At 35.4% G+C, this 19,308-nt stretch overlaps 1 protein-coding gene across 2 annotated transcripts; it reads right to left on the bottom strand.

Annotated features, from left to right (window-relative positions):
- Nucleotides 1–7,162: 7,162 nt before the first annotated feature.
- LOC112053151 (uncharacterized) lies at nt 7,163–17,210 on the bottom strand. Of its 2 annotated transcripts, none has more exons than XM_024092461.2 (5): nt 16,922–17,210; nt 15,228–15,349; nt 12,895–12,999; nt 10,140–10,325; nt 7,163–8,829 (listed from the first exon to the last, which is right to left on the bottom strand). In XM_024092461.2, exons 1-5 carry the CDS (start codon nt 17,019–17,021, stop codon nt 8,770–8,772), a joined length of 573 nt encoding a protein of 190 aa, XP_023948229.1. In that variant the 5' UTR covers nt 17,022–17,210; the 3' UTR covers nt 7,163–8,769. The 2 variants fall into 2 exon arrangements, with proteins under 2 accessions (XP_023948229.1, XP_023948230.1); XM_024092462.2 differs by having other exon boundaries at nt 10,196–10,325.
- Nucleotides 17,211–19,308: the final 2,098 nt, after the last annotated feature.

The raw sequence follows: 19,308 nt of genomic DNA, 5'->3' as shown, positions 1-19,308 counted from the left end.
TGAATATAATTATATTTTTTTATATTTCTTTCGCGGTATCCTGACAAATCATGTCGTCATTCGTCAGACACGAGTAGCTTCGTTTTTTAAAGGTGTTTTTCGAAGGGTTTTCGCGAAGCTAAGTAACTGGTGAATGGGAATCTGATTTCTAATATCATGTTCAAGAGAATTCCAAAAAGTACATTATATACTTGGGGGACAGATTCCTCGTATTTATTCTTATAAGACCCCATTTATCAAAGAGGCCAATTGCGGTGGTGTGGGAACCGCCTTAAACGCGCCCAATCTGACTCACCTAGTGCGTATGGACAAATAGTAGATTCATGTAATATTTGAGATGGGCTCATGATCGTCATTCGTGACGTAAGACATCACGTTGGGCCTAAAGATAACAATGCTCTAAAAAAACACAAACATCGTGGAATTCAGCCTACGTCCTTTACTTTCAGTATATTGGAACTATAAAATTAGGGTGACCATCTATTACTTTAAACTTCGACGTAACAAAGAGGGGTCTTTGACAAATATGCCTTTATCTAGTCCGATTATTATCAATGTAATAATTAATGACTTAAAAGTCGCTATTCTAGTGTAAAATTTTCACTCGGATTTTTATCTGCCTGAAAATTCCTCATGTACATACTCCACTGACAGTGCCGGAGTCCTACCGGCTAAACCCCTTTTGGCCTACCACCAGACCCTGTTTATATGACCCAATTTTGGTCCTTATCATTCTTTTTAATCTTCATTATATTTTCCATGTAGTCAGTTATTGATTCCTATTATTATCAAAGGTATACCAAATTGCTTTTAATCAATTAGAGCTCAATAAATTAAATCTCTTTTCTACAATGCTCTTCCAATGCACAGAGTTTCTTCAAGACTACTCATTCGTAAAAGAACCGTGCTCAGTATGAAACTAATAGGTTTATGTCCTCAGTCACCGTCAGTGATGGCGGCTTCACACGAGCACATAAACATTGGACCGCGAGCACGTGAGACTTAACTTGACGATGAGCTATTCGCGGACGTCAGCGCAGATTGCTCGCGACTGTGTGTGTAACGAGCTAAATTTGACACAAACATACATCTCGTAACCCCGTGACAAGTTCATTGCACCTTTACAACATGAAGATATAGCATCAAGACTTTGCAGTGGACGTCCAGCGGCTGATATGATGATGACTGGTGAGAGTTAGACGACGGTATACACTAAACGTGGGGCCATGGGGTCCGTTTTAATTCGGTATCAGACTATTTTAACGTCCCATTGGAGGGTCAGACCTCCTTCCTTATCAGAGAGAGTAAACGTAGCAAAGATTCACGACGCTGCTCCAACGTGAATTGGCGGGCTTAGGGTTAGACTTTCGTCGAAAACTATCTGATGTTAATCATAATGACCGTGACCGAAGGCTTAATATGTTCTACGAAGCATGGGATCTAATACCACCAACTTCTTAACGACAAACTGAGAATTTTAACTGAGAATTTCTTAAAACCACAGTTTAGAGTGCGTCTTGCACCCTAAACTGTGCCACCAAACCACTGGACTACCGAGGCAAGCCGAAATATAGTGTAGTGTATAGTCACAAAATAATGGGTTTAAAATTACGTAATTGGCGCGAACCAATCGTAGGAATAACCCACTGACACAGTTCCGCGCAAAACTGCACAAAAACTGCAAAAAAACTGCGAAGATACTTAAAGCGAGGTCACACCGGTGCGTTTGCGCTTGCGTTCTTGCATTATGTGACTAATTACATGTGGTAACAAGGGTTTGACAACCAGAATGAAAAACCTACGACTGATCCACGTCACTTCCCCGCATGTACGATTTCACACCCGCGCGGTCTTTCCGCCCGTCGCCCGCATATCATGGGAATGTTATCAACGAACTTGCCAGAGTAATATAGTCATATGTTTTAGTAGTAATACCCTCACTTTTACATATCCAGTCTCACTTTACACAGACAGGTCAAATATTAGTTTTATTTAAAGTATTAATTGCCGTTGAATTAGGCATAATGTGCACACATCTTCGTACAAGATTATTTAAATTTTTATGAATCGACTATAATTTTTGTGTTAATTAAGTCACATACAGTTAGATTTACAAGTTTGCATAAAAATATATAATGATGAAAAATTTTGTTCATTCCCCAAAAAGAAAGATCTACATCGCACTAAAGGCAAAACAAAAATGGCTGACCAAAAATTAAGCCTAAACTTGTTAGCTTTTATATCGTATTACTACACCTACATTCAAAAAATACTTTTAGTTTCTGCATGTCACGCAATTCAAATCCAAAACAGGTGAAATTTTTGAAAAAAATTGAAAATTTGTTCTCTCGTATTTGGATTAACCTGTATTTCAAATTAGCGCACTCTGTAAGTCCTACTAATGTAGGATCTATTATTTAGGGATTAGATATTTATTTAATTTAAATATCTTAGGAACATGATCGTAACGGCATACGTATGGTGTGGCTCAACCTTTAGTTTCTCATAGTTTACAAATCCGCATCGGGTGCTAATGGGATAATTGGCCACTTTGCAGTGATAGCTTTGTAAGTACCTACTGCTGGCTACAGCCGGAACTACATAGGCATCATCAAATTCAGGGTTCCGCCGTAAAAACTACTGCTGAGATTTTGACTTCTCTCAGCTTTGAAAGGCAAACTGTGTAGGTACGAGGACGTTATTTTTTGTCAAAGACGTACCGCCAAGCGATTTAGCGTTGCCGTACAATGTCGTGTAGAAACCGAAAGGGGTGTGGATTTTTCATCCTCCTCCTAACAAGTACTCCTAGCCAGCTTCCATCTTAGATTGTATCATCACTTACCATCAGGTGAAATTGTAGTCTAGAGCTAACTTGTAAAGAATAACTAAATAAAAAAACATAGGAACCCATCCTATCTGATCAGGAATTAAGGCTAAAAGTGCTAACAGCTAATAACAGATATTATAATCGGCCCCTTAATTAACCCATTTCTGCTTATAACGTTATATTAAAAATACCAAAATAGGTCTTCCCTGTCTGCTTGTTACCTTTTCATAGCTGCTATAATTGCTGTACCAATTAAGATTAATTTTGGTACGTGGGCCATTACTTACGCAACTTAACGACTGTACAGCTTCTTTGTATCCCGGAAAAATCTATTACTTCCTGCGGGATTTGTAAATAACAAATTCCCAGAATAGAATGGATTCTTATTGTAGGTATAATTATTGGTGATTTACGTGTAGAAAATCCCAGTAATCAACACCGTAAATGATCTAAAATATTATATTATAAAACCATTGTTTATATCTTTTTATAGCAATTTATCTTTACAATCGCGATTGTCTTAAAATTATTCCGGATTTTACGTAATCGGGGAATCACTGTTTTTTATTTACGTCGTGTTAAAGCGTATCTATTAAATTCGTTCTGTGTGCCGCTTTGCGGATAAAGCTGAACGCACATTCGTGTGTGCCGTAGTAATCGAATACTTTGAAAGCAAGGTATTTTTTATAGATCGCATATTTGTACACATGAAATAATATTCTTACAACAAAATTACCCTTTATTTACTTTTGTATAGGTTCATACATTGTTTTGTATTGGTAGCTGTAGTGCTGTGCGGTGATAATATTTTATATGGTAACTTCAAAAACATTTAGCCCGTATCACACTATTTGTGATAGGGCCTCCAAACGTGGCTACGGCTGGGCATTTTACCCAGGCACATATAACGCCTTTAATGTTCATCAAAGCCAAAGAATGAGTGAGCGAGAGAGTGGCCAAGTGAGCCTTGAAATGATTGCAAAGTATACTAGTTAAAGTAGTACCTAATCTACATACTATACACTCCATAAAAACATTTTTAAATTTATGAACTAGCGAGTACTATTATGATAATGTAACCTACCTAATAAACATAAACTTAAAAATATTAAAACACATTTATCACAATACAAAAAAAACGAATTACAATATTTATTAGCGAGCTACGATTAAGTCCTGTATAAACATGTTTTATGGTTAAATGAATGTGCGTGCACCTTTGTATAATTGACTAACTAGGATGTGGTCAGTGTGCTAACGGTAAATTAGTATTTAAATTAGATTGCTGTTGTTATGATCTATGCCGAAACCTGTTCGTATTATCATTTTATTTATAGCGTAATAAGTAATTTATATCGCTACATCCGCGAAGTCGAATAATATGTTCCACATCCTGTTAGCAACAGACGATATAGGTAAATACAAACTCTAGGTACTCGGTCCATTGTCCAGCGCCTGTAGCAAATGTCATTCCCATACATTTTTCTAGTTTTCGAAGCGTTTGCGATCGTAGAAAGAGAATCGACGTGCCACTTGGCAACAGGGGCAGGCCTTTATTTTACTTTTGGTATAAGCATGTCGTATGTCTGGGTAACGGAATCAAAGTTATTGTTATCTGTACTTATAAATAATAAATCTGTAGAGAGGTCAATTCTGTACATGAAATATATTTCTAAAACAACTATCAGGGGGTAATTAGTGATTGATACTGATGCCAAAAATGTAATCAGTAAAATTTTTGACTGTCTGTTTGTCTGTCTGTATGTTCGTTATAGAAACAAAACCTACTCGAAGAATTTTAACGAAAATTGGTACCTACAATTATTCTTCATACTCCTGGGCAGGAGACTTTTCTGAGATACTAATGTAAGGGCTGGATTAAAGAGGTCTAAGGGCGAAAGAAGTTGCGGGCGTCCGCTAGAAGCTGAATAAATCGAAACACTAAAAAGACATTGTGAGGTGCTGGAATGTCGACCCTATACCGGAAAGCTCAGTGTTAGTCAATTCCACGCAAAATAGACCAAAAACAATAGGTAGAGTTGCAGGGCTGCAAGTTCATTAATTAAAGACAGATCAATAAATTAAAAACTATTGCAATATCCTATCAAAAGGCACAAATTCGTTAATAGCACGAGCAAATGTAAAATAAATGTTTGGACCGCGTATAAAAGTAACCCAAGGTTCCCGTAGACTCCTGAGATTAGTGCGGTCGCTACGCTCGTAGCACCGATTATAGGATTACCGTAGACACTCTACGATCATCCTACAAATATAAACGAGAAAGTTTGTGGGGTGATTGTTATTTTCTCACTGAAAATTTACTGAGCGGATGTTGATGAAAGTTTACAACTCATCACAAGTATGATAAGTTGTATACTATGAGGCAAAATAAAATGTGTAATCACCTATAAGTAGCTCAAAATCGCGCTCAAAATCACGGCTCTCGCTCAAAATCTTTTAACTAAATTAGCCAAAAAACTGATATCGTGAGTTTAGCATCAGCATTATCGCATCTTGAAAAAATCTCGGAAGAAAAGTATGTCACTAAACTATAATCATAATATATTTAAATAATAATTTGAAATATTCCTTTCAATGGAGATTTGCTGGCCTATTCACTATTTTGATCTTTATTAACAACCTATTAAAATAATCATCAATTAGCAAAAATATCAACATCATGTACCATTCACCAGTAAGCACCGGATGACATTTGTTCCATAGAATCTCAATATGTCAAAGATAGTGAATTTGCCGACTTTTCAGTGGTCACATTGACATTGCAGTCTCATAGATGAGATAGAGGTTTCTTGGTGCTGTGGGGTGCTGTGGACGGACAGCACCAAGTTTTCGAGAGACCCCGAGACCCCCCGAAAACGCATTAAATATGGCGGTGTTCGATGTGTTTTTGTGTACAAAAAGATCAAATAGGCTTCTCTCATTTTGCTTTTAATTTCATTAAATGCAGAGTGTTTTTTTTTTATAAGTTAGCCCTTGACTACAATCTCACCTGATGGTTAGTGATGATGCAATCTAAGATGGAAGCGGGCTAACTTGTTAGGAGGAGGATGAAAATCCACACCCCTTTCGGTTTCCTCACGGCATCGTACCGGAACGCTAAATCGCTTGGCGGTACGTCTTTGCCGGTAGGGTGGTAACTAGCCACGGCCGAAGTCTCCCACCAGCTAGACTTGGACAAATTAAGAAAATCTCAATCTGCCCAGCCGAAGATCGAACCCAGGACCTCCGTCTTGTAAATCCAACGCGCATACCACTGCGCCACGGAGGCCGCCAATAGTACGACATAATCTACAGAATGATAGCTGACATCAAGGCATACTAAACTAACTGATTAAATGTTAGCCTTAGCCTACATAAATAATAAATTAGGGGGACAACCTGTATATCTTACCCTTAGAAAGGAGAATTCCTCCCTATCACAAAAGGTGCTGTGGACATTTAATTATTTAAACTTTAAAATTGCGGAATCAAGGAAAATGAGCATGAAAGTTACATTTCACGGTTAGACGCGCATTCGTTGATACGAGTACATCGTGGGATCACACCGATGTGCGACAGTTCCGGGAAACTGCATCGCTATCTCAATCGTAGTTGACATTTTATCTTCACTCATTTCTAACTACGCAATTTGTTATATCTGTAACATTGAAAGACTCAGATGTTATGTTATTGTCATAAAAAGTACCTATTGTGAATACCGATGTAAAGTTAAAGCATCTATTTCATTCTCAAACAACTTATGTATTCGTGGATTCTATAACCTATAGCAAAACGGACAAGGTGATTCTGTATTTTGTACCATGACGCGCGCCCTGTTGTCATAAGAAAATGTTTTTTTCATATGATACCTACTGGTAACTGCTGCCTTGTTGGTCTATTGATAAGCACATGTGTATATGACATATTGTTAGAGTTCTAGGTCGGGTTGTGAAACAACTCAGATTATTTCATCTAAGAAATTTTGAATAATTTAAATAAAAAGTTGGCTAGATAGTTTTGTACACTCCTGATTCTCGTAGGCCATGTTAAGCAATGACCTGGTCATTATCATTAACATCTGATAGTGATAGTGCAGAATACATAATAGTACCTACAAGGATAGTGAATATCAACCAAGCCCGCAAACCCGCATTGAAGCAACGTGGTGGACCTAAGCTCCATATCCTCTCTAACTTATAAAATGAGGCCTGACTCGATAGGGGCGGTTAGGGGGTTAAAATAGGCTGATATTATCTAGATCTGCCATACATACTTCATTTAGTATTTTTTCCTATACTTGGGTAAAATAAAACAAGATATTTATAAAAAAAAATAAAGTAAAAACGTTTATTTTACTAGTACTTAGTTTAAAATTAAAACTAGTCGTGATTCGATCACTTAAAGCTTCTTAAGCTGTTAAAATAATTGAAATAATTGTGTCTAATAAATAAATTAATGACTTAACTATTTTTACACTTGAGATTCAATGCCTTTGGCACTAGCTAGACTAGTCCTTACAAAGTTACCTAATTTATATTTAATTTATAGACAAAATTATTTACATTTTTCAAAAATATACAATTCACACTCGTCTAGTAAAAAGAGAGAGCTAGTTTAAAAAATCGAGTCAAATATTTACAATTATTAAGTACATCAAAATAATAAATCATAAATCATTAAATACATCAAAATAATCGCTTGACTAGAAGCTAATAATAATACCAAGGTAGAAGTAAACATTAAGTACATGCCATAGTATGTTTGTATGTTTTTTCTTTAATACTTATCCTTATTTTACAAAATGATATCCAGCAATATCCTCACTTGAATAAAATATAACTTTAACATAAAAAGCAAAAGTATTCGCTTAAATACAAGCTTTTATAGACGGTTTAAACGCATTTTTCTATCTTTAGCGATATCGGCAAAAATTTGTGACTGAGTCATAAGATAGGAAAGATCAGACATACTTGGGTCATTCCTTTAAATAGTTATTCTTAAATTTATGGGAAATTAAACGACCTTATATTATCACAATTTAGGAATTGCATTTATAAAAATGCCCTACGCTAAACAATATTAAAAACTGAGGTCATTGACCCTAATCTAGAACAACTAAAGTTAGAGATAGGATGAAATAAATTAAGTACAATAAATTAATTAATAGGACGTAAAAATCTTTCTGGAACATAAAGGCCAGTCAATTCACAACACCGTTTGGTCCCATTTTTACATAAAATACATTAAACAAATAAATAAATTACGCCTAATAGTAATACTGCTTAGTTTTCCTAATACAATTATATTATAACTATAAGACACATGTATCAGTCAATGTAGTACCTACAATAATGGGCATCCATGGATCAATCTATGCGAACATGTTGGAACATCAATCTACGTTAAATGAATTTAATATTAAATCAATTAATCAACTAACCAAAGGCAAAACAATTTAAAACTTTTTGGTGATCTGAAAGATGGAAACTTTTTCACCCAATGCAATCACCGACCTTATAAGGTCGCATATTGATTATTTTACTATCAAAATTATATTCTAGCTTTCACAACAAATTGATCGACATTTTAAATCCAACATCCGGAATCGTTCATCTTATATTAACGTAAATTGAGACGGTCTACGGCTTACATATCTAGTTCACAACTTTTTTCTCTCACTTTGGTAAAACCAAATGTCTTCAATACGTAAAAGTTTATAATTCATAAATAAGTTATCCATGAACTGATCTATGAACTTGAAACTGTCAATTTGACTCCTAAACTCTATCAGAAGTTTCACTATTATATCTTTACTTCTCTCTTCACTTCTACGATGATCTTGCACACGATATTCAAAATATCTTGAAGTTGGCTTTACCGAAACTTGTAGTTTAAAAGAGACAGTTGCATCAGATTCTTCTCAGGATTCAGCAGAACTGTGTTCACCTTCTTCTCTTCTCGCAAATGCATTTACTTGGATTCCATCTCATCGCCGGTTTCCGCTATAACAATAGAAAATATCATTCGATCTCTATATCCAAGATAGTTAAACACTGTTTAAGTATTTCTTAAAATTCGTGTGTTACGAGGCAAATTTCTGGAAAGTGCTGGAATGGCGACCCCACACTACTAAGCGCAGTATTGGTCGACCAGGTGGACTGACGACATCAAGCGAGTCGCAGGGATTCGCTGGATGCAGGTGGCTCAGTATCGTGATGTTTGGAAGTCCTTACAAAAGGCCTGTGTCCTGCAGTGGACGTCCATCGGCTGATATGATGATGATGATATTATATAGCTAAAAGCATCAGTTCCATCTAAGACTATGGTCGTCACTTGAACTATTAAGTAGGTTCACGTAGGAAGAAAAATTAACTGTAGGTATTCAGAATTATATAATAAAGAAAATAATGCTTTTTAACAGCAAAATAAAATATTCTTAAAACTATATAAACAATGAAACAAAAACAACAAACGAAAGCTTCAAGAATCAAGTGCAACTTTTTCTATAATTTCTTCCTTTTCGACTTTGTATAATGGTTATATGGAAAAAGTAATACTTGAAACTTGTAAGACAAGGGATGTCAGCATTCAGCACGGCATTCAAATAAAAAAAACAATAATTTACGACGAGACGAAACGAAGCAACCATCGAAAGTTATTCATATAGCTAACACAGAAGAAATGGTCACAAGAAAGCTGTACTTAGTAAACAATATACACAACAACTATTATGTTAAACATACATGCATGAAAAGAGTAGAATTAAAAAAAAGTAAGAATAATTTTGAAAAAAAAAATCATTATGCATATTCGTTTATACACAAAATATCTACTAAATTAGAAAATATCTACGAAGACTTTGATTTCAAAAACAATTTTTGTGAACTCAAACTTTGGGATTTTGCAAATTAAAAAATAAAAATTAGTTTTAGTCCAGTCTCGAAAGTTGACAGGTCACATTTAGAGAGTTTGATTCATATGCAAGCGAATGTAAAATATTTATTGGATAACGAATTTGCGAAAGAAAAAATGAGTATTAAACACAGAAGTTCATGTAAATCGTAAGCTTGATTTAATATACATCTTGCATATAGAAATATTATTTGCCTGTCATGAAAATTTAAAAAGCAACAGCTAAAACTAAAAAGAAAACAATAATAGCATAAAAGAACTTTCGATGATTTATGATACAAAAAAATTAGCGCTATTGTTAAAAAAAAATAAAAAAAAGTAAAACGAAAACGTTAAAGTTAAAGCATGCGTGCCGTACCACACCTACGTTAGTGTCACAGACATCCATCATCTTACGAACCTGTTTAAGACAATTCCGCCTTTCCTTCATGTTGGGACATTGACAGTTGCACTTACGAGGACTAAACACCCTCGGGGAGGGGCAATCCCTGGTGGGCACGTCGCAGCCGCAGCCACAGCTGAGGTGCACCTCCACTGCGTGAATGGCGCAGCTTTCCTTCAGCGTTTTAAGGTTTGATATTCGGACCTGCGCCAAGCAAACATTACCGTTTAATCATACTGCTGTATTTCAACCACATACTTATAGTTAAATTTCGTTTGCACAGAACATGTTCTTGATGTCCATGCGCCTGTATTCTAACTGTGATATCTACGAGTATAATAGGTTGACCATGAAAATTTTGCAACCAAGGATACTCTGAAAAATCCTATCGGACTTCCTATTAGTCTTTTATTGTCTCTTTCTAGGAATACATTGCTTATGTCCCTAGGTAATTATCTATCATTAGACCTATAAGTAGCAGTTTATTATTGTATAATACCTAATATCTTTATCTCTTGAGTAGGTGTATCTGAATAAAAACAAACATCTAGCCTGATTCATGAACTAGGTAATATGAATAGATGTATTGAATAATTATATTATCTAAACATCGTAGATATGATAGAAAACAAAACATTAGCGATGACTTGAGTCAGTGATGTGTATGGGAATTATGTCATTATTATCATTAGCGACCCAGCGTTGCGCAACCGATCGCCGATAGATCAAGAGACGACGCTAACCGCAGATCTTTGCTTTGCTGACGAGCATTTATAAAAGGCTCGTTAAAGGTAAAAAACCAATGGTAAAACGATGTGTCGACATCTTGTTAAATAATTAACATCTAATTAAAAATTATCTAAGAACAAATTAAGTAATTAGCGAGATAGAGAGGAAGAAAACAAGGGGCATTTTCTAAAGCTAATTCTGAACAAATTGAAGAAGGGTTTAAAAACGACACATAACAATTTCCCAGAACTGATCACTGTGGATTTTATTATAAAAATAGATTGATAAAGCATGTAATTTGCTGATTTTAAATTCTGATGAAACTCGTACTTCTAAAAAGAATTAATATTGTATTGTTAGAAATAAAAACAGAACTGAAATGGTTTGCAATTCTGTACAAACCCACATGATGTTATCAGCTTATTAATAAACTAAATATGAGTTGTGTGTGGAGACCTGAAGAGACGGATTTTGTGATTCAAATATGCTAATATGTTATTAACATAATTAAATAAGACGTGACATATTATTATCAAATATTATTACTCGATTTACGCCTCAATGACGAATGCGTTCGTAATCTGTGTATTACGTAATTATGTGCCGATAAAAAGTCAATATGTTGGGATTATTGCCAATATGCCGTACGCATAAATTGTTTGGCGGTACGACTTTGTCAAAAACTATAACATTGTATTGACTATAACAGCAACTAGTGTAGTAGTAGTAGTTACTAGTGTGTCTAAGGTAATAGCGATAGTGTTCTACGTAAATTTTCATATACTATCTAATTATTCCGTTGACCTAAATCAAATTAAATATTATGGAACACTTAGGAAAATAACTCAAAACGGGAATTTCCCATGTTTAAGGTATAACTATTACAAAGGTGCAAGAGATAGTTCAAAATCTCTTTACCTTTCCCTGACAAGACAAGCCTATTACTCTAAACAGAAGTCGGTTGCCTAATGTATGCAGTAAGTTAGATGTGTTATGTAAGACATTGTCTCGCGCAAGGTTGGCGGTCTGTGTGTATTAACACTATCTGTTATTAGGGTCACTTATAAAGGGCGTCTAGTGGTGATTACGACGCATCATTTTATGTAATTGCGTTTTTAGGAAATACACAAATCTAATTTTGACAAATCTTGGTTTATTGAGGGTAAATTGTAGAAAGCAGAAATGATCTCACTTCCATCTTGCAAAATTCATACTATTGTAAACTAATTCATATTCACTGTTATAGATTTGAAATTACGTATCTTTTAATTTTGTAATCAAATTGCAGATTTGAAACTTGAATTAACAGAGATGAAACTTCATTGTAGATGTAATTTTAATGAGTAAAATAAGTTCAACAAACAAAAGTATTCTTATTGGAACGCCATCTACAGGGTCTGCATATCTCAATCGATAGATGTTGCAGTCGTCTCTCTGAGTACACGACGGCGAATTTGTGTCAAGGATGCACTTGAGCCGCCGGCAGATAGTGTTTGCCCTTTGTTTGATTACTCCGTCAAACGTCAAAACAGAGTTACTACGATGGTGTGAGTTTTTGTGAGGACATCAAATCAATAAAATATTGATCCAGGTACACCAACTTTGTCGTTAATCCAGTAGCCTGCAGTTTTAGATCTTAATGTCCTTCCGGATTCCGTGTTACGAAATATAGAGCATGTTTCGCAAGAAATTCATAGATGCAGTTCTGAATAAAGAAGCTGGTAGTGTTACACCTTACTCTAGATGGGACTTCAAGTCGTCGATTCCGGTTATTAACATGAACATCTAATAGAGATAATAATAGAATACACCATTACCACTCTAACGGCCAGTTTCTTCATCGTAAGTAACAGTCAAAGTAACGTCATAAAGCAAAAGTGACGGTCTTAATCACGAAAAAATGAAGTCTAATTTAAAACTTACTACTTTTACTGTTTCTTTAGCTTTACATGAAGAAACTGGCTGTAAGTCTAGCACCCCGTATTGGAGCAGCGTGAATATCTTCTGCCAACAGTAACGTACGGAACCAAGAAGCAATAGTTACCGGTATATGCTCGACAGTCTTGTTGATGCCGATGCAGCGACTGCCGCCGGGCCCGTGGTCGCACAGGCCGACGCAACGCTTGACCCACACCGCGCTCGGCACCACCTGGGGAATACCACACCGTCATTAATATAGGGTTGTCGCGTTCTCGCTTACTACTAAGAAGTTATACTTCACCAACTTCTCTTCGAGATACCACTTTTAATCTAGTTCGGAATGAAGGGGCAATCGTTTTGGGAGAGGATTTCCTCACAAATTAATGGCCGCCTTCACGGATGTAGGGTTGTTGCCTTCACGCTAACAAATACTAAGTTGTACTTCATAATCGCTACTTATTCTAATGCAGCAACAATAAAACTGTACAAACGGACTGCGTAGTGCAGTTTCAAATATCTATTCTATTTGTTGCAGATTATTTCGGTATGCACCACAGGGATGTTCTATGAACAAATGGACTGCCGTCTGGACCGATCGTTATATGATTTTAACAATTAGATACAAGAATTTTTTGTAGCATAGCTATAAGTTTTTTTTTTTTTTGATTAGTCTTATAACTTTAATTTAATGACCAATCTTATTTAATTGTTAGTTTTAAATTATATGAATTTTTTTTTTTTTTTTTTCTATTCTTTACAAGTTAGCCCTTGACTACAATCTCACCTGATGGTAAGTGATGATGTAATCTAAGATGGAAGCGGACTAAATTGTTAGGAGGAGGATGAAAATCCACACTCCTTTCGGTTTCTACACGACATCGTACCGGAACGCTAAATCGCTTGGCGGTACGTCTTTGTCGGTAGGGTGGTAACTAGCCACGGCCGAAGCCGTGGGAGGCTTCGGCCGTGGCTATTGAATTCTTCAGCATTGAAACATTGTATTCTAAATTAAGGTTTTGTTTACAATCATTTTTGAAACTCTAAGTCTACTAGTAGACACAACCGCTAGTAAGTACATTCTTAGACAGATTTCAAAAACAATGTGGTTATGTATGTTGAAGTGGAAGGTAACATTTAGGTAGGTACATAATCAACTTTAGTGACGAGTAGCAACCCTAGCCCATCGTTTCGGAAGCGGATTTTCTCACACATTAATGGCTGCCCACACGGATGTACGCGATGTGATTGTCCGCCGATTGAATATTCAAATATTTGAACCGCGTCAGTTAATTAAACTTACTACACCACGATCTATTTATGGAGGCGATTTCTTAATGAAGCTCATTATCTATGTGCCAATATTTGCACTATTACTAAACCTACTCGATACGTAAAACCTACGTACGAGACAAAACGAAATCCGTTATAGCAATACGTCATGTTTATAAATTTTTATTTGTTAACATGAGATTTCTTTGCTTAGCGTTTAACTGTGATATCATGATAGACCACGCGGTCGATGAATGATTTAGATATAGTTCATTCGCATACTTTTAATTGTTTTATATTTATTTGGTAAGCACTTTTTGAGAACTAGTGGAAAACTATCACAAATCAACATCACCCTTCGAGACTTATTCGCTCGGAACTCTTCCTACAATTCGATATACTGTGCCTGAGGTGTTGCCTTGTATCACTAATGAATTCTTCAACAATCATAGACCCTTTAGGAAAGATGCCGTCGAACAACAGAAATAATGCAGTAGTACGTCCCAGTACCAGGTGTGTCACTAAGAACTCTACTACTTAATGAAATAACATAATCTGAGAACGTCGATACTTTCACCTAACGTGGCGAGCAGATGTTCATGATGGAGTTAAATTGACTCATAGAAGATCGTTATCAGTGTGTAATTATTGGTTTAATTACTACGAGTTTACTAGAAGGAAACTTTCTACGTAACGCCGAGCTATCTGATCTGTATCGGTGATTATTTGAGAAAATGACTTCATATTGTGAAATACCTACCGATTGCTGCGTACGAGCCCACATTCTCGTTATCAGCACATTTGAAACAATTTACTTCATATTGTATATATTTTATCGTGTCATAAAGTAATTGATTATAATTATAATCAACAATTAAAAATATTAGTGTAATTGGAAACATCTGTGCAATTAATGACCAATCATTTAATAACTAAATGGGACTTAATATGTACTGGTTTTTTTGAAATAGTAGTCTTGGGTTTTTCGGCTTTCATTTTTAATTATTTTAAGAGTGAGAATATTATTAGACTTTTTTAAATACAATATTTCAATAAATTTTAAACAATGCATGTTATTCTATTAATAATAATTAACAACAGTTTAAAATATACCTATAGAATAATGTAATCTACTAAAAATCTCCGATTCGTTTCCCTGATGTATAAATAAACAAGTAAGAGACTCACTTGCATATAAGAGCTTTGAGGCTTAAGCTCAACGAAGACTTCTTTAGGTTCGCCGCATTTCGACTTGTTGATGATGTCGTTGCGTTTGTCCTCATGAGCTCCACACGACACTGCAGGCGATACTGTGTGGTGAAACAAAGTCCATGGTTAAAATCATCCTCACATTTCGTTTCTAACTCGAGTGGTTAAGGTTAGGAATGTCCTTCCTGTGTTAATTTCCTTTTTACGTTTATAATTATTGACGGATCAAGCAAATGGATCAGATCCACCTGATAAGGATCAGACCAACCTGATAAGGAAAACCATTGCTTATAGACTTATCAATACTTCATAGGTCCTGCAAGGTCCTTGTAAATATACTAGGTATTTACAAGCATAAGAGGTTTTCAAGCAAGCCCTTCAATCCAGACAACAAAAACCGTTTCCGTACATACACCCAACATCGACCAATTTCCATAGACGTGATTGCTGATAATGCAAGTTTTTTTAACATAACCTGTGTTATATATGTGTGTAAGCATAGGTTATAATGTAAAGATTGTACGTCATTTTTTGAATAACTGTTATTACTAGGGTAACTTCTCGAAAGAATCTTAGTTATGATAAATAGTATTTAACTAAGTATACGAATAGGGGTCAAAATGTCAACCGGTTTCAATAACCTAAAAAACTTGAGTCTTAAATTGGTCTTGATACCTTTATAGACTATTTTTTACATTAAAGTTGAATAGAATAATGGAAAACAAAAATCCTTTTTGGGTAAAGTCAAGATGTAATTTGATTATTAACAGTCGTTTGATTAGATAATATCTGTGGTAATTTTATTTCAAGTAGAACTGTAAATAATAAAAGTAAGAAGCAACCAATCATATCCGTTACAAAACAATAATAATTGGGCGCGTACAAGTATATCTTAAGTAGCACGCAAGTTGCATCAGCTACTCTCTACCAAGGCTACTGTCGCATACTCATTTAGTAGTCAAATTAGTAGCAATTTTCTTTTCGAACTTGAGACACATATGACATACTTGTAAAAAATTCACCCTTTCTTCGTGGGTGAATTTTTAAAATGTAGCACGTGGTGTACTAGTTAAATTAATGGAAATACAGCCTTATCTTATAAAAATTAGGGCTATTTTACAATGAAACTGTTTTTTCGTGAAGACTTTTCGCGGCCTTAGGTTAATTTTCCATCCTACGACGTTAATAGATTTCAATAAAATCACATTAAATTCTATTATTCAATAAGTATCGTTGTTATTCGTTAATAAATTATTTTTAACATTTTTGTATCGTAATGGTGATAAGTAATGTCGTAAACTGAAGCTACAAATATGCACTCTAAGTCTGAGTCAGGTTCTTTTCTTTCGGTACAGATATTAGAAACCTGTATTCAGATAGGATAATATAGGTCTTGTTAATATAGATTCTTTCGATCAACCCTGTGCCAGTATTTTGTAACGCAGTTGTTCGCTTTGGATGTCTATTTTAGGGCGGTATGGCGCTTGCATCTTAATTCTTAGACTGCATATGTACGTAAGAAGTAAGATAATTCGCACAAGCTAACTTATTGACCACTTAATTTAAAATAATTATTAATATTAGAATTGATTTGAATATGAAAAAAAAATTAAACCATAAGGCCGATTAAATAATAACAATTAATTAATAACTTTTTGGAATAAAAATCGCACCTTTCTTTATTTCATCCGTTTCCTGGGTCGTGAACCTGGGGGTGAGTCTGTAAGCGGTCACTGACACCACAAAAACCAGGAGCACTAATATTCTCTCCATTTTCAGGCACTTCACTCTTTCACTTTTCAAAAAAAAAAAGAAAACTTTCTTTTTCACAACTATATACAGTCAGTATTATATTCACTTAGTTATTGTTTTTTTATTAACGAGTATGATATAAAGGTGTGTACACTGTACGGATCCACTTGTCGCTTGGTACGTGCTGCGCGTTAGGCGGTCTAGTGATTAGTGGTTGGTTGTGCGGCGCTTTTCTATTATAAAGCCTGAGTCAACGCGTGTGGGCTTGGCGGTCGGGCCCGCTGGTGACGATGACGCGTGACGTCACGACCGTGACGCCGCTGTGTGCTCAGCTGACGCTACGTCACGGCACGTTCACCGAAACACGCCGCAATCCGTGCATACCGCAGTGCAACTTGACTGAACGCCTCTCGGTGGGGAGATGCGATACACAGTAACTGTAAAATATGTGCATCGAACAGTAGTATTGATGCATATATTTTTTGATAGTCAAAGTATCATTCATCATAATCGCCAATAAACGAAAGAAAATGCATTCAAAACAAAAATAACTTTAAATTATAAAATTGATAATATCTTCCACAAATTAAGATGTTTATTGTTTTTATTTTCTTTCAGAAGAATGTAGATAATAAGTGGAAAATAAAAAGTTCCACTACCACACCTACTTGAATTTTCATCCCTATGGTGAGTTCTTATAACTGATATATTCAACTCAATAGGCATATCTAAAATTTGGTGATTCTCGAGATCCTAAGACACGAAATTATTTCCATTCTCTTTTTAAATCGATACTATGGACAAAGAGAGAAAGAGTGACGAATTTACAGAATAGCTACTCTGTTATCCCCACAAAATGTAAGCGAACTTTTTTATCACGAGTGTGATATGTGTTCTCTTAGACGTGTTGCTCAATGCGTTGAAGTAAGACTTAACGGATACATTGCAGGGTTTACCGTTACTCAACCTTTCTTACACTTCCTCTATTTGCTCAATGAATAATAGCAACTAACATTATCCTTAAAATAAAACCGCAAAGCTATTCTTAAAACTTTATAAATAGAGGTATGTCCCGGCGTTAAGGTTTAGATGCGGTTAGGAAATTAGCTGTGTTGTGCTATTCGGTAACTCGGTCGTTTTCAGATATTTTTTTTTCTATATTTTTGGAGTTTACTCCTCAGGAAACTAACTATATAAAGTTACAATGTAAATCATACTCGGTCATGTATATCCTTCTAAAGACATCAAGTTATCGAAGACTAACATTATAGCTATAATATAGTGTACCAGAAAGATTGTGGTTAACCTCAAACTTTATTATAATTTTAGATTTTTTTAATAATGATATATTTTCCATATATTTTAAATATGATCAATCTTCCTCCAGTTAGTCGGAAAATACTGCGTTAGCTGAGGGTACAATAGTCCAGCGGGCTATCGAACCCACAACCTCTCAGTGTTGATTCCGGCCCTCTTACCGTGGAGCTATTATCCTTCTTCTTCTTAGAGTGCCTCTCCATTACTGAAGGTCGGCGGTCAGCTTTCTAAACTTTTCCTTGTCTATGGCTAGGCGGAAAAGTTCTTCGACGGTCTTTATGCCAGTCCACTCCCTTATATTTCGTAGCCAGGACTTCTTTCTTCTTCCTACACCTCTTTTGCCTCCAATCTTTACTCGACTCGTTCTAAACTTAATGTAAGTTTTCTGTTGGAAAATTGTTTTCCCCATACGTTGTCATAGGTCATGGTCTGTTTACCAACAGCAAATAAGTACGTATTACTAATGATACTTGTACTTGCTACTCGTTTTGTATTATGTGTGCTGTGGTAATTGTGGTAATACCACTTAACAACATAAAATGTATGTTTATTATTGTCTTACGGAAATTCTTGGTCATTATTAACCTGGAGCTTACAATAGTGTGGTTGAGGAAACAGAATAACTGTAGGTATGTTTGTTGTATTAATGTACCCTTTTCATGACTTGTTACGGGTGCGGGTTTATTTCTTAAACGGAAAACTGGGATTAAGCTTTAAAACAACCTTACTAATAACCGCCTGTGACTTCGTATACGCTTGAGCGTACTGTATATTGCTTCATAACCTCCTCTATCTTTCTGTGAAAGTCCCATTAAAATCGATTTAGCCGTTTCAGAGATTAGCCTGGGCGAACATAAAGGCAGACACAAATTTTTAAAAAGCTCTAGCTTTAGTATTGTGTAAATAGCTATGTAGTCACTTGAAAAAACACAGTTATTTCAAAATTATAGACAAACACTTCAATTTTAATTAATAAAGGTATATTTATTGA

The sequence above is a fragment of the Bicyclus anynana genome, chromosome 6 (assembly GCF_947172395.1).
Source record: "Bicyclus anynana chromosome 6, ilBicAnyn1.1, whole genome shotgun sequence".
NCBI classification, from domain to species: domain Eukaryota; kingdom Metazoa; phylum Arthropoda; class Insecta; order Lepidoptera; family Nymphalidae; genus Bicyclus; species Bicyclus anynana.
Note: the sequence above shows the minus strand (reverse complement) of the source record. Positions and strands in the feature narration are given on the sequence as shown.